We start from the raw sequence: 14,655 nt of genomic DNA, 5'->3' as shown, positions 1-14,655 counted from the left end.
CTCCATCCGGCCCTGGATGGTTCCCAAGGCCTGAAATGGGATGGTGTAAAACTCCCGGGTTCACAGTGAAGGGTGAAACGAGGGTTCGTTCCCTCTACTTCTCGCCTTCGCAAAGGGCTGAGATTTGCGTTTTCCGAAACAGCACGTCTTTGACGCAAAGCGGCCTGGTTTCTGAGCGCTGGGCCCGCGGGCAGACCTCATCGACTCAGGCCTGAGCAAGGGGATTCTCATGAGACAGAAGGGAGATCCGGGGTGGAGAGGGTGATGTTTTATTATGTCTGGAGATTTCCCTGTCTCCCTTCCTCCAAACACACGTCTGCCTCGGGGGCTGTTCTTAAGAAGCTGAGATCGAGAAATGACCTCATACACTGACAGCAGCCGGCAGTGACAGCGAGAAAAGGCTCCCGTCTGCTTCCGTGGACCCCTTCAAGGCCAAAAAAATAGATCCAAAATAGGATCCTTTCCCGGCAATGCTGCGTCTTGAACACGGCTGAGGAACATCAGTTGTTTGCGTTCAGGTTCCCGGAACACAACGAGGGAGGGAAAATTCCCCGGACACCAGGGGGTCAGAACTGAGGCCGTCGGGGGAGCCCCATCCCCAAAAAAGGCCTGCAAGGGCGTGAATCTGGGTGCCAAGGGATGGCTGAAGTGAGTCTTCGAATGCCAAAGGGCATTGGGGGGGAAACCCACAAGCCGTTGGGGGGGGAAGTCAACGAGAGCCTCCAACAGTCAAGGGCAGTAAAGAGTCAACCCAAGCTGCTGAAAGGCCATGAAGGGAAGCCGCTGGACAGGGAAGGTCAAGACCTTATAAAGTATAAAAGGGCAAGCATAAAGGGACAAGGATGTAAGGGCCACGGACCCTCCGGGCACCCAGCGGACTCGGGATTCGTGGTCTCCCGGGGGGTGGCTTCCAAAAGGTATCCTTTCACCCAGTTCCTCCAATAATCATTTCCCCCCAAAATTGGTGTCGGGCAAGCGTTGGGGGTCCCAAGTCAGTTTTGGGGGACAGATTCTGGACCACGAGCCACGTCTACACCTTCCTGGCTTCTTCGCGCCATCCTTGCTCCCTGTTCCCAAGTTTTGGGGAGAAAGCCAGTGGGGGACCAGGTTGCCAAAGCAACAGCCATCCTTAATATAATTTTTTTCAGGGCCCTCTCCATCCATCTATTTATGAATTTGGTGGATTCCTCACCCCACCCCACCCCAGCCTGGACGAAGAATTTTCAAAATGGGAGAGGAAAAGGCACAGATTCGTAAATTAAGAGTATGTTGTTTTCGATGGTTTTATGATCCATAATCTTAGAATGACCGAGCTGGAAGGGACCCTTGAGATAATCCAGTTCAGCCCCTGTCCAGGAGGCCCCGAGGGGGATTCAAACTCCCGACCTTTCTGTTGTGATATTTCACCTGTTTTTGTTGTCTATCAGTTATCCCGCTTGTTGTGAGCCGCCCGGAATAGTGCATTGTGCTCATGTGGCCGTCTGTAGCTAATGAAAGAAATAGCATGAAATGAATAGATTTTCTGCATGCTCTGCCCAGCCGAAGCCAAAATCTTGGGATCAGGGAGGGGGAGCCATCATCCCCATCATCACGGGTGGGGAATTGCGACTCGGTATCTGCTATCGAGTCCGACGTCAGCCGCACCAGCGACTCAGCTTGGGTGTTTTGCTTTTTAAGATGCGGGATTTCGACTTAAAGGCCAGATCCAGACGGGAGAAGGAAAGGCTTTGCCAAGCCAGTGGCCCACTGTCTCACTCCTGGCATCCGGCACGCTTTGTGTTTTTTTGGGAGGAAAGCCCCACCATGCCACCCTCCTTGGATCTCCACTTTCTGTAGGAACCACGGCCAGGCGGGCCTCAAAAGAAAGAGGAAACAGAATACGAGAAAGACAGGCAGAGGGGAAAAAAAGACAGTAACCCTCCCCAAACGTATGAGTGGCTGCCTTCGAAACCCGCCTACCCTGGAGTTATGATTCAGACCGCCAAGACTTTTTATGTATACACACACACACACACACACACACACACACACAGAAAGAGACACAACACTTTATAGGAAGGAGTGAAACAGAGGCTTAGGGTGGAAATAATTCCCTCTCTCTCTTTCTCTCTTAGCCTTGTACGAGACCAGCCGGCCAAGAAAATCGGAGAGATCCTGGAATTTGCCGACACAGACGACTTTAGTAGACAACGGATTGCTTTAATTTTTTTATTTGGAGAAAGCTTCCCCCTTTCTCTTGCTTGGGGATAAGCAGGGAAACCTCCTCCCAACACTCCCCTCAAAAGTTTTGGAAACTTTTCTAGGCTCCTGATCGTCGGCGTCTGACCATGACGGTCCTCTGGCTCATGTTGCTGAGCTTGGGTGGCTACGCTGGAGGCGATCCTTTTCCAGGTATGTCCTGCAGGGGAGCGGTCAGAATTAAATCTGTCTCCTGCATTATATTTATTTTAGGATCCTCCAGGAGAGTTTTCCAAGCTTTCCTGTCAGCAGGGTTTGGGGATTCCTCCTGCTCTACTCCCCCAAGTTTGTGTGATCAAGTGGGGGGAGACACTTAACTACTCTCTGTGGGTCTCGATCAAGCTCTCTGGGATCCCGAATTCGTTTAAAACAAAGAGGATGTAACGATTCACAGCCCCAGACTCTATGACAGTCGTCCGGGTGGGAGAGATCTGAAATAAAGTATGCCTTTTCCAAACCGACGTAACAGACAAGAGACCCAAACCAAGCGTTTTGGGACCTTTTGGGAGACATTTAGCCATTTTGGATGCGAAACACGATCATTTAAGGACTCGTGTGCGCGGAACTTGGTTTGATTCCCTGCTTGCGGACGGGTTTTGGAAATTGACTTTTTCAACCTTTTAGTGAGGAGCCTCAGCCGGCTGGTCAGTTTTGGGGCTTTCAAGTTATTTCACAAATTGACATTTAAAAGATGTCATAATATGCGAGATGGGAAAGGGGGGTTGCTTTTTGCCACCTACCCACACATGCACACAATACAGGCTGTGCGAATTAATTCGGGTATTTTGCCCTGGGACCTGCGATCGTTTCGTCAGTGACAGTTTTCAGATGATGATAAGGACAGGGTTTGTGTAAAAACTGCTAAACCGCAGGCAAGGAGCCCCTGGCTTTTCAGATACGGCTGCCTTTCGACTCCCATCAACCCCAGCCAACATGACCCGTCCTTGGGGAAGATGGGGCTCGGAGTTCAAGACCATCAGATGCGTTCCTATCCTTGTCGCTCCTAGAAGAGGGGCCGAGGAGGCACTTCTCCTCTGGCCAACGAGGCACTCTGACTCCGATCCGCCAGGCCCAGCAGTGGTGGGGATTCTGGGTGTTGTAGTTCAAAAGCGTCTCCTGGGCTGCAAGGTCCCCGGCGGTCTCCAGGAATACTGAATACTAGAGAATAATTCTGCTAGCATTTCAGGCTAAAATTATTGTTATTGTATCTGCTTGGATTTAGGTTCCTGACTTGAGCAGGGGGGTTGGACTGGATGCCCTCCGAGGCCCCTTCCAATGCCATGATTCCTTGATTATTTTTGTTATTGCTATAAGAGCATATAACGCAGAACCTTAGGGATACAGTCTCCAGAAAGCAAGAAAGCAGCTTCTTACATTCTGATTTCTAATACTGTGGGGGGTGCACCGTGGTTTTGCTTGGAAACGGCTGGATTCTTGCCACGTCCGAGTTTAAAAAGGGTGAGGCCATGAGTGGCGGGGAAAACCTCACCTGTCTGAAACCGAGAGTTGCTGCCACGCAAGGTAGATGCCATGCATGTAGGTGGAGCCGTGGTTTCACTTACAAGGCAGCTTCCTTGATCGTTAAATCAACCCTTCCTTCAAAATGATGAGAACCAGAATCTTAGGTTCCCTAACATACGCTGGCTGGTTCGCTCATAGGGTTCAGCATCTGGCTGGGGAGCCTGAGTTGGGGAGTTCAAATCCCCCATGGGGCCCTCCTTGGCAGAGGCTGGACTGAATGATCTTTAGGGGTATCTTCCAACTCTGTTTACCAGGATTGGCCCCTAAGCTTCCCTTTAAAACGTCACTTTTCTTTAAAAAAAAACAAAAACGAATCCCCTCCGTTTGGACTAAAAGCTTTGAGCAGCTGTGTTTTGAAAATGACGCGCTCCATTTCAATCTCCTTCTGGAGTTTTTTTGGGGTTCGTCTGAGATTTTCTGATCCACTCTGATGTTGGCCCGTGGATAAGCGAATCAGTGGATACCGATCCCATGGAATCGGGGGGAGGGCGCTCCTACTGTACTGAGGGTGACAAGAGGAGCGTCGTAGGGATGATGGGGGGGGCAAACATCCCGAGAAGGGCCAAGCTCTGTGTTCGGCACCCAGCCGTGGCTCTCCTCTAAAACTAAGATTTTTATAGCTTAAAAAAAAAAAAAAGTAAAAAAAAAAAACCCTGGAGAGAAGCCTTACTCATCTTCCTGCCCCACAAACGCTCTTGTGAGAAACCAGGTGCGGCCTTCAAAAGGAGACCGGTCCTTCTGGAGCGTAATTTAATATCTCTCCCCATAGTGTCCTCCTCTGGGGAGAATGTGGTTCCCCCCCCCTTCTTTGAAGGGGAAGGTGGCAAGCTGGCAGGGCCGACCCGACCGAGACCCCACCGACGTGGCCTCCAGATGCAACCTTCCTCTGCCGCGGTTCCGGAATTACAAACCTCTCTTGGCACTGAGAGGCTGCATTTCCCGCAGTGGGGAAATTTTCCTTTTCCAAAGGGCCTCCTGCAGTCAGCCGGGGGGCGGGGGGTTTCTCTGTCCGGTTTTGGCTTCCAGATTCCGAAAGCCTGGGGGGGGGAACCCACAAAGTTTTATCTGTGACTTTCTCACTGTCTTGAACTCAAGGTGATCCCCAGGTTGGCTGGGGATGGTGGGAAGCCCGGGCAAGGCATTCAATGCAACAAGGCACAATTGTCCCTATAAAAACCCTGCTCAGGGCGCTAGTCACACAGGGAAAGCCTGCCTGAAGAGAAAGGTCTTTGCCCGCTTGCGGATGGAGAGGAAAGATGGGGCCAGGCTGGCCTCCAGTGGGAGGGAGTTCCACAATCTCTGGGAACCGCCACCAAGAAAAGGCCCCGTCTTGTCTTTCTCCTTACCAAGCGTGCCTGTAAGGATGATGGGACCGAGACAAAGCCCTCCCCTGACTCCCTACTAGTAGTTAATTTTCATTATCATTGCCCTTTTTTAAAAAATTATGCTTTGCTCTGTAGTTATCTGGGGGCAAATAAATAGTTACATTTAGTTACTTTTTGGGGATAAGCAGGGGTTTTTCAACCTTTTCTTTTAGTGAAGAGCCTCAGCCGGCCGGTTAGTTTTGGGGCTGACCAGCAACTATTATGAAACTTCCTGAGCCACAAAGCTGCCACCTTGTAACTATAGGAGTAATTTAAAACAGTGAGTTACACTTCAAAAGAAATGTGGTTTCTGTCATGCCCAGTGTAAGGTAACTTAATTACCTTTCAGTTATTGCAAAAAAAGAGGTAATTCCTTCTTTGTCAGGATGTAGCCATTTTACTGCATTGCAGCAAAACTAAAAAGGGTCCAGCAGCATCTTTATGATGAAGGAGCTTTTACTTAATACTGTATAAGATATTGTACGTTCACTTTTTGAAATGCACAGCAAACGGGTATTTCTACAGCAATAGGGAGGGTAGAACTTTGAACTGTAAGAGAAATGCAAGAAATTTTGGCATCCCGGTTCATCCCGGATGTGAAAGATCCAGATCTGAATGGTGGAGCTCCTTCAGATGTCACTGGTGGGTGATCAGTCCATTCAAGGACAGAGAGCTGTATTCGAATCCCCACTTGGCTGCAGAAACTCACCAAGGGGGCGGTGGCAGTAGGAAAACCCTCCTTGAATACCTCATGCCCCTTTACGTCCCGACTTGATGCACCATAAGTTTGGACGTGACTTGATGGCATGTAAGGAGAAGCCGATTCACACGCCTAAAGACTTTGATTAAAATTGGGTTTTTAATGGAAGGGTGGGGCCCTCACTTTGATGGGCTTGTTTGTTCCTGGTTATCCGGATGGGACTCTCTGCCTCTCTCCTACAACATCGGTAGACTGCATGATAACACAGATGCATGTGCACCACGTAATTATGGAATTAAGTTAAATTAATTTAAATTTTAAATTAGATTTTAAAAATAGCTATGGGCAACTAAGATAAACTCTGAAAAGAACTGGGATGAAGTGCATACCTAGAGAACAGGGCTACCTTTCGCTGTCAACTTGGAGTGGCCCTTCCTGCCATTGGTAGAGGCTCTGCATTTAGGGGCAGTCTACCTGTGCACATACGAGCTCACCAGATGTTGATCACAGTAGAACCACAAGGAGGTACTTCATGCCTAGATCGCCATCATCCCACCCAGTGCAAAACAAACAAGTGGGGAAAACCACATCCAGGGTGTGCCCTGTAAGATGATTGGGGCCAGATGGCACAGACTTCTAGTGATTATGAAGTCCTGAGCCACTCCTGTCTGGTCATGGATGGGAGTGGCTCAGGATCAGCTTAGTTAGCTCAGGATTATCAAATAGTAGGGTGGGTGGCACACCAAGAGGATCCCTGCTCCAAATGAGATTCCAACTGACCCATTTTTTAAAAAAAAAGTTAAGCTAATTTGCCCAGACAGAGATTGAAATGTGTTAAAATAATCAGACAGTATTTCCCCTTTAATGGAGCACTGTTGATAGATGCGGAATCAGTGTCTTCCCAAAGGAGACCGGCCTTTTTCTGGATTTAAACAGAAACATCACAAGCTGCCTGAATCCGTGGTAGATTATTTGTTGAGCTAATTCAACGGGGATCTGCTTTTAACTGTTAGTGGTACTGTTGGATCTATGGGAAAGAACCTGACCCTTTTTAGGGACGGAGCCAAAAACCGGAGTATCGTCCATTAAAATCATACATAGGATAACAGCCTGTGTAATACTGCCCCATCCAGGAAAAAAGAGAACAAGCTAATTCAATACATGCCCCAAATAACCCCGGCCTCAAAACCTATGATGCCCCGAGTGATATGCAGGAGACGATGGGGTTTGCAGTCCCTTTCAAAGACCGGTGCAAATCCACTTCTTCCAGTTAAGTTACTAGTCATTAAGGTGATTGGTGATTAAGGGCTATCCTGGAGGAAGGGGAAAAACTGGGTTGGGGCAGGTCAGAGCGCCACCCTTGTGAGGTGGGCGCCCCCTGCTCGGTAGGTTCAGAAATACATTGATGCGCCCTTTCAGGGTTTACTCTGCTCAGGAAAGCAGCCGAGGGATCTGCTCTGGGTTTTCTTCTGATTTATTTATTTGTGGTCTGAATTTTTTTGTTTTTAAGGGATCACCGTTTCCAGAAGGATTCTGGGAATGGTAGTCCTTTTAAAAAGAAAAAGTTGGGATCTTCGGCTTGGCCAAGCCTCCTTTGAGCACTTCAAAGTGGGGGAAAACCCACAGATGTTGAGCATCTGGTGTGTGCTGAGACGGAAACCCTCGCAGGCCGCCCCACAAGAGAAGGAGCGATTAGTTCACGAGATTAAGGAACAAACCTCCCTTTGATTGGGCTGCCAGCTGGCGGCCAAGAGCCTCGGGTGGGTGGCATCGGGGGGGGGGAGCGGGGGAAATGATGGGATCATGCGCATAACAGGGAGGGTAGTGGCGCACAAAGGGAATATCCAGACAGACCTCACATGGTCCTCTTTCGGGGGGGGGGTGTAAAAAAACAACAAAACTTTCAGCCCAGAAGGCCTCCCTTCCAAATCATCAGCCTCCGTACGCTCCGGGTCTGAGGGATGAACAGAGGCTTTGGACTACAACACTCATCATCCCTTACTCACTGGCGCTGCTGGCACAGCGTACGGGAGTTGTAAGCAAGGGGGTAAGGGGAAAATACCCAGAAGTTGCTAGGCGGGGAAAAGGCACCTTGTCTGTGGCATAGGTACTTTAGTTCCCATCGTCCTTGATCCTGGTGGGGAAAAGGCAGCTGGTCCACGGTGTGGGTACTGTGCGTCCCATCACCCTTGAGCCTGGCCAGGCTGGCTTGGATGGAGAGGCGCTCTCGTCCTGAACATGTGGTGGAAAACAAGAGTGGTTAAAAGGTCTCTTGGTACATGAGTGGGTTTGATTTTCCTTCACTACAAATTCCATATTACCGTACCCTGGCTAGGGATGATGGGGTTTGTATTCCACCTGGAGTTCCACGGGAACGCCTGATGGAAAGGCACTGCTCTTGGCCTCCGAGCTGGATGAGGTCTGCCTTGGGAACCACAAAGCCCAGAATCCCCTCAGCAGGAAAGGCCTGAAAGGTGGAAGAGTTGCCTCCCAAAGGTCATCTAGTCCACCCCCTTTCTCTCCCCTGAGGCCCAACAATAGCCCTCCCTCGTTAGGGCTGTGCTCCTGCTCCAGCAACGTCCCTCATTTTGAGACTTGGTGTTGTCCTTGAGCCAACCTGAAGCCGGAGCCATGGCCTCATGTGGCCGTGAGTTCTACGGGTGCTGTCTCTTCACCGGCCATGCTCACCCGCATGAGCCTTTCTCCCCACAGGGGGCATCTGCTGGCTACAGCAGGGACGGGAACCCAAGTGCACCGTGATCGTCCGGACCGGCGTTACATGGGAGGAGTGCTGCGCCAACGGCAACACGGAAATGGCCTGGTCAAACGCCTCGCACCCGGACAACAAGATCAGCTTTCTCAGGGTCCTGGGCCTGGTGACGTGCCACCCGTGCAAAGGTAGGCGAGCCCTTTGGGGGAGATTTTTTAAAGTTTAATAAATGAATAAATAACCATTCTCATGGACGAGTTTGGAGCGAATCTGTTCTGGGTTTTCATCCAAACTTTGGTGGAACTCCCCAAGGTGCCGCTCATCTGGAAAAATCCGCGTCTCATGGATGTCGACCACCTGGAGTAGTGCAGTCTATTGAATTGAGAGCATGCATAAACAAACAAATAAATCGGAACAAAATCCAGAGCGGATCCAAGCCTTTGCTCCTGGGAAAATTACACTCGCCAGCATCTGTGAACAGCCACCCTTTTGGGTGGAGCGCAGCTGATGAGAATTGTGAATATTCATTCATCCATTTATTCGTTTATTCATTAATTCATTCATTCACTCATATTTATCCATTCACTTATATTCATTCATTCACTCATTTTTATTTATGTATTTATTCATTCACATATTCATTCATTCATTCACTCATATTTATTCATTCATTCATTTATGTATTCATCCATTCATATTTATTTATTCATTCATTCTCTCATATTTATGTATTTATTCATTCACTTATTCCCATTTATTTATTAATTCACTCATTCATTTGTATTTATTTATTCGTTCGTTCGTTCATTTGTTCATTCACTGGGTTTATATAGATGGATTTATATAAAATTAAATAGAGTAAGTAGGTTCATTTATGGAGCTATCGATCTATCACTGGAATTACGGGTTTTCTGCTAAAATAAACCAGACCGCTTCAAACCCTCTCTTCTTTTTGCCACCAGCCACTGGAAAGGTCCCCCCTTGCCTTCCCCACGGCTCTAGAGCTGACAACCATATCTGTAGGATTGTCTTACCACTAAAATAGAGCAGCAGTAAGTGATATCAGAGAGTGAGAGTGAGAGAGAGGAGGAGGAAGGAAGGGAGGCCTCAGAAGACGAATCCACCCGTAGATCTAGAAAAGCCCAAAGGGCTCTCTGAGGCCATGCTGGTGTCCGACCGCCAAGACAGCCGTTGAAGTTGCTAGAGTAATAGATTTCCATCATGTAATGATGAGAACTGGCCACAAGAGACCATGGTAGGTATAGTATTCACTATTAAAATAGTGTTTCCTATTATCCGTGTTTTTCTGTATCCGCGAGGGCTCCTACTCCAGAGTGGGTGGGGGGGGGGGTGGAGTCCTATACAAAGTGGACCTAGGTTATCCTGTGTGAACCTCTGGATCTATTTAAAAGGTGCACACACCCTTTTATTGAGCTTTCCAGCCACGGCTCTTTGGCAAAGTTTGTGGATCCAAAGAAGAAAATCTTGGGGATCAGGAACATTGAAATGCGATTTTGGGGAAGAGGGGAGGTAAGCCTGGGGGGGCAGCTCTTGCGGGGTGTGTGTTTGTGTCCCCGGACGCTCTTCGGAGGGCCCATGCGGGGAAATGCCAGAGGAGCATCTCAGGCTCCCTGCTGGCAACATGTTCTCTTGATTTTTCTGCCCCGAAAAGGGTTCCACTTCGGGGAAATGAATCTCACGCATCCGAAGCATTGGGGGGGGGGTGTCCGTCCGCCGAATCCCCCTCTGCCAGACAGTGTTTGCCCCCGGGTGACCCAGCCACACAAAGCCCCCGTCTGTCTCCCTCTCGGCCGCCAAAGGGGGCTTTTCTCCACTTTTCTTCTTTCCAGACAGATCTTCTCTTGACTCTCTGCCCGTCCTTGTTTGCGAGGTTTCACAGACCTCTGAGGCGAACAGGGGCGCTTATTGTTCCTTTCGAGGGGAAATTCATTATAAACACGTCCATCCTCCCGACGGCTCGCCTTTTTTAACAAAAAAAAATGTATTCCCATTTCTTTCTCTCTCTTCCCCCCCCCCCCCCCAAATTCCGTGGCCTTTTGCTTTCCCTGCATTCCTGGGTTCATTTCCTTGCTTTATTTTTAAAAGTTTTAAATTGGTTTGTTTCGGAGGTGGGGTTTGCTGTCTCAAGGCATTCCGCCGCCCGAGGCAGAGCTGTCTCGAGCACAGCTCCCTGGTTCTTGGAAATGGCAGCTGAAATGTGGCAGGAGGGCGATGGGAAACGGAATCTAAAATTTGGCTGGGGGCGATGGGGAACAGAATCCAACATTTCCAGAGAGTACAGGATCAAAGATAGCTGTTGTGTTGCTCTGGATTATAAATATAAGTATTACAACAGCCTATTAGGAACATTGTACATATTGTGCTGATATTTTGCTGGTTTTTATGACTCTGTATCTCATGGACTGGGAGAAATCCAGAAATTTGGGGTCAGCTGTGGCTCAACCGCCTTTTTCTTTTCTCTCCTCTCCCCAGAGACATGTGAAGGCGTAGACTGTGGGCCGGGGAAGGAGTGTAAGATGAAATACGGGCGCCCTCACTGTACCTGCGCCCCGGACTGCTCTCACTTGCCCCGGAAGCTTCAGGTGTGCGGTTCGGATGGCTTCACCTACAGAGACGAGTGCGAGTTACTCACGGCCAAGTGCCGAGGCCACCCGGACCTGGAAGTGATGTATCAAGGCCGCTGCAAAAGTAGGTGCCCCTGGGTGGATGGGTGGGGGGTGGAACAATGTTTCCCCACCCTATTGGGTGGTTTGGGGCCACACAGGTGGCTCTGGAGGGCCGCATACAGGAGGATCCTTGTATCCGCGGGGCCAGTATCCACAACTACATTAAAAGGAAAAAATCTGGAAAGCTGTATTTTCACCATGTCTTTACCGGAACTGGCCACTAAAGAGAGACAGAGACCACAGTATGTATTCCTGCAGGTGAATTTTTAATTTCTCTTCCTATCCAGAGTCTTGTTCGGCCGTCGTCTGTCCCGGAACCCATACCTGTGTGGTGGACCAGACGGGGAGCGCCCACTGCGTGATGTGCAGGGCCGCCCCTTGCCCGGATCCTACCAGCATAGACCACACCATCTGCGGGAACAACAACGTCACGTACCCTTCCACCTGTCATCTACGTCGAGCCACCTGTTTCTTGGGGCGATCCATCGGAGTCCGGCATTACGGAAGCTGTGCAGGTAGGCTTTGTGGCTGGAGCCGGGCAGTAGTGTTTAGAAGTACAAAGACTCACACAGAAGAATAGCTTCAAGTTCCCCAGATAGCCTACCCCTTTCTCATCAACTGACCCTTACAGTCCCAGTAACTCACTCTGAGACATCTATAGGAGGAAGAATGAAAACATCTTTCTTACCTCCAGTTGTGAGCAGATCAACAGGAAACAACCGAACCAACAGCTCTCAATGGATTCAGAGAAGGGGAAAGGAGCTCTTAGCAGAGAGGCAGGACTCTCTTTTGATTCCAGAGGCGGGAGGGAATGATTGGTTCGTTCTGGAGAGATTGACAGTCACCCCGGCCCTGAATGGTCCCTCCCAGCCTAACCTATTAAAAGCAGCCTGCGAGGTTGCAAGGAATGCTTGCACTTAGATTGCAGAACTCAGAGCTCATTGGTGTTTGGACCGTACCCCCAAATCTAGGATGGGCGGTTCTGGGCTACAGTTTGGACTGCAACACCTATCATTCCTCTCCATTGGTTGGGACTGATGGGAGCTGCCACCGATAACCATCTGGAGGCCCAGAAGTCACAGAGGATCTGAATTCGTCCACAGAGGAGAGCGGTGTTTCCTTCCTGCCCCCTTTTTCCCCTCTGGGGTCAATGAACCCAAATAATTACTTCTCTCTCTCTCTGTTTTCCCTTCTCTTTTTTCTTAGTCCCAAGCAAGTTCTCCCTGGGCACAGATGATGCAGAAGAAAACTCCATCTAAAAAAAGTGTTTCTGCTGCCCGTCCTGTCGTCCGGACCTGCGGGGCCCTCCGCTGCAAGGATGTACAGCCCGTAGATTCTCGCGGATATTTATTGCAACCAAAAGGACCAAAAAAAGAGACTTATTTATATAAATAGATCCAGAGAGAGTCAGCAGAGGTAACCCCTTCTCCTGGGGTTGCCCTGTCTCGGCCCTGCTTCGTAGCCACAGAATTCCTCTCTCCCCTGTGGGGTGTGGACTGTGGACTGCAGTCCCTGGGGGTTCTGGCAGAGTAGCTCAAATCTCACTGATGGATAAGAGAAGGGCTTCCTTCCCACCTCCTACACCCCAAATGTGCCAAGGGGCTTCCTTCCTGCCCCCTTTTCTCCTCCCTGGCCCTTGTTTTAGGTGCATCCTTCCATCCTCCAATCCTGACCTCATGTGACATCCTTTCCTCCCTCGTCCCCTTCCTTTCCTGTGGTTCCCTTGCCCTCCTCGCCCCTTTATTCATCATCCCACACCCCATAAACTGTGCTCTCTGCTTACTCCTTTCTCCTTCCCTGGCCCTCTCCCTGAGATGCTCCCTCCTCCTCTTCTGCCTCCCCCCTTCCTTTTCCACCCACCCTTTATTTGATCCGTCTCCCTTTCTTTTAGCTATCGACCATAGGGCCTCTTTGCCCTGGATTCTTCCCCTGCCCACCCTTCCAAACAACAACAACAACAACAACAACAACAAAACACTGCCCGCAGGCCTGCGCGAAGGGTTTTCTCCCAGTCAGGCCAGGTCGGGAGCACCTCCTTTCACCGAACTTGCACCGTTTATTAACATTCTATAACTGATACTTCCTCCAAGCGGGATGCTAGAATGCTCACAGCCCTTGCTAGAGATTCGGCAGATACAGCAGGAGCCCTGTATCCACCGTTCCACTTATCCGTGGCCTGAAAATATTAAAAGGAAAAAAAAAACCCTAGAAATATGTATTTTCAGAGCATATTAACCAGAACCGGCCACCTTGCTGTGTATGGTCTCTGGCCCCCTCTAGTGACCAGTTCTGGCAATACATGGTGAAAATACATATTTTTAGTTTTTTTCTTTTACCATGCTATGTGTACTGTTTGCTATTATCTGCGGTTTTCAGCATCCACTGGGTTCGGAACCAATTCCCTGCCGATACTGGGGTGTGTGTGTGTGTCCTACTTTAGCTGGAGATTACGGTGGGATGTAGCTCTGCTGTCAGACAGAGAGTAGCCGGTTTTGACCAATTATACCTATATATCAATTAAATCTGCCGCTGACATGCACCCCTTGAGAGCTGCATAAACAGCGATCTTCCTCTAACAACATGGTCTCTGGAAAGTACTGTGCTCTTCATATGTTTTAAAAGAGCCTGTTTTATATTTTTGTACAGTATGTGTGTGTCCTAATCTTTTTTTCTTTCTTGTTTGCATGCTTCATTTTCAACCCCAGTCAACCTTGGGCGCAACCCTCTCTTCCGATCTGGGTTCCAGCCTTGAGCAGGGAGTTGGCCTCGGTGGCCTTGAATTAAGTTGCTTTCCTTCTCTGTCTGCAAATCAATGGCTAATTAATAGCTTGTTCGAATGGGGCAAGCAAATGTTAGAAGGTTGGTAGGCTGAGCTGCACCCACTAGGGGAGACTGCTATTTCCTGGTGTGTAGGGGAGAGCAGTGGTGTCAGTGTAGAGAATGAGAGAAGCCGTCCACATGGGTTTTGGCCTCTAGGAGCAAAGGAAAATGGGAACATTATATACCATGCATCGTTAGAAAAGGAAATTCCTTTGGTGCTGAAAACATCTGATTGTTACCCCTCTGGCAGTGTGCAAATTTCCTTGGTCATGGAAAGATCACCAAGGTTTCCTTTGTGAACACGATGGCTCAGTTGTGACCCGCCTGCCGTATTAATGTCTCGTGAACTTTCAGCTTCTAAGGACGTGTGCTCTGTAAGGCCCTGCTTGGTCTGCATGTGAGCATCTTGTGCCGGGGCGGGTCTTTTGTAAAGCCAATGGCTTTGGATTGCCCACTCGAGAACAAAAAGCACCCAAAACCATTCCCATCGCAGTAAGGATTGGAAACGACAGCGTATCACAGTCTCTCTGAAACTTCGGCCCCTCTCACTCCAAGCTAAACTCAGATGGGATAGGAAAGCCTGAGTGGAGTCGGTATGTTTGTGTGTGAGTGTGT

At 49.4% G+C, this 14,655-nt stretch overlaps 1 protein-coding gene across 1 annotated transcript; it reads left to right on the top strand.

Annotated features, from left to right (window-relative positions):
- Positions 1-2,029: 2,029 nt before the first annotated feature.
- FSTL3 (follistatin like 3) lies at positions 2,030-13,560 on the top strand. Its single transcript, XM_020781248.3, has 5 exons — positions 2,030-2,391; positions 8,536-8,721; positions 11,027-11,242; positions 11,508-11,735; positions 12,427-13,560. The coding sequence occupies exons 1-5, from the start codon at positions 2,328-2,330 to the stop codon at positions 12,477-12,479; spliced, it is 747 nt and encodes a 248-aa protein (XP_020636907.3). The 5' UTR covers positions 2,030-2,327; the 3' UTR covers positions 12,480-13,560.
- Positions 13,561-14,655: the final 1,095 nt, after the last annotated feature.

Source organism: Pogona vitticeps, chromosome 7 (assembly GCF_051106095.1).
Source record: "Pogona vitticeps strain Pit_001003342236 chromosome 7, PviZW2.1, whole genome shotgun sequence".
Lineage (NCBI taxonomy): Eukaryota > Metazoa > Chordata > Lepidosauria > Squamata > Agamidae > Pogona > Pogona vitticeps.
The sequence above is the reverse complement of the archived record's forward strand: the minus strand, read 5'-3'. Positions and strand labels throughout refer to the sequence as shown.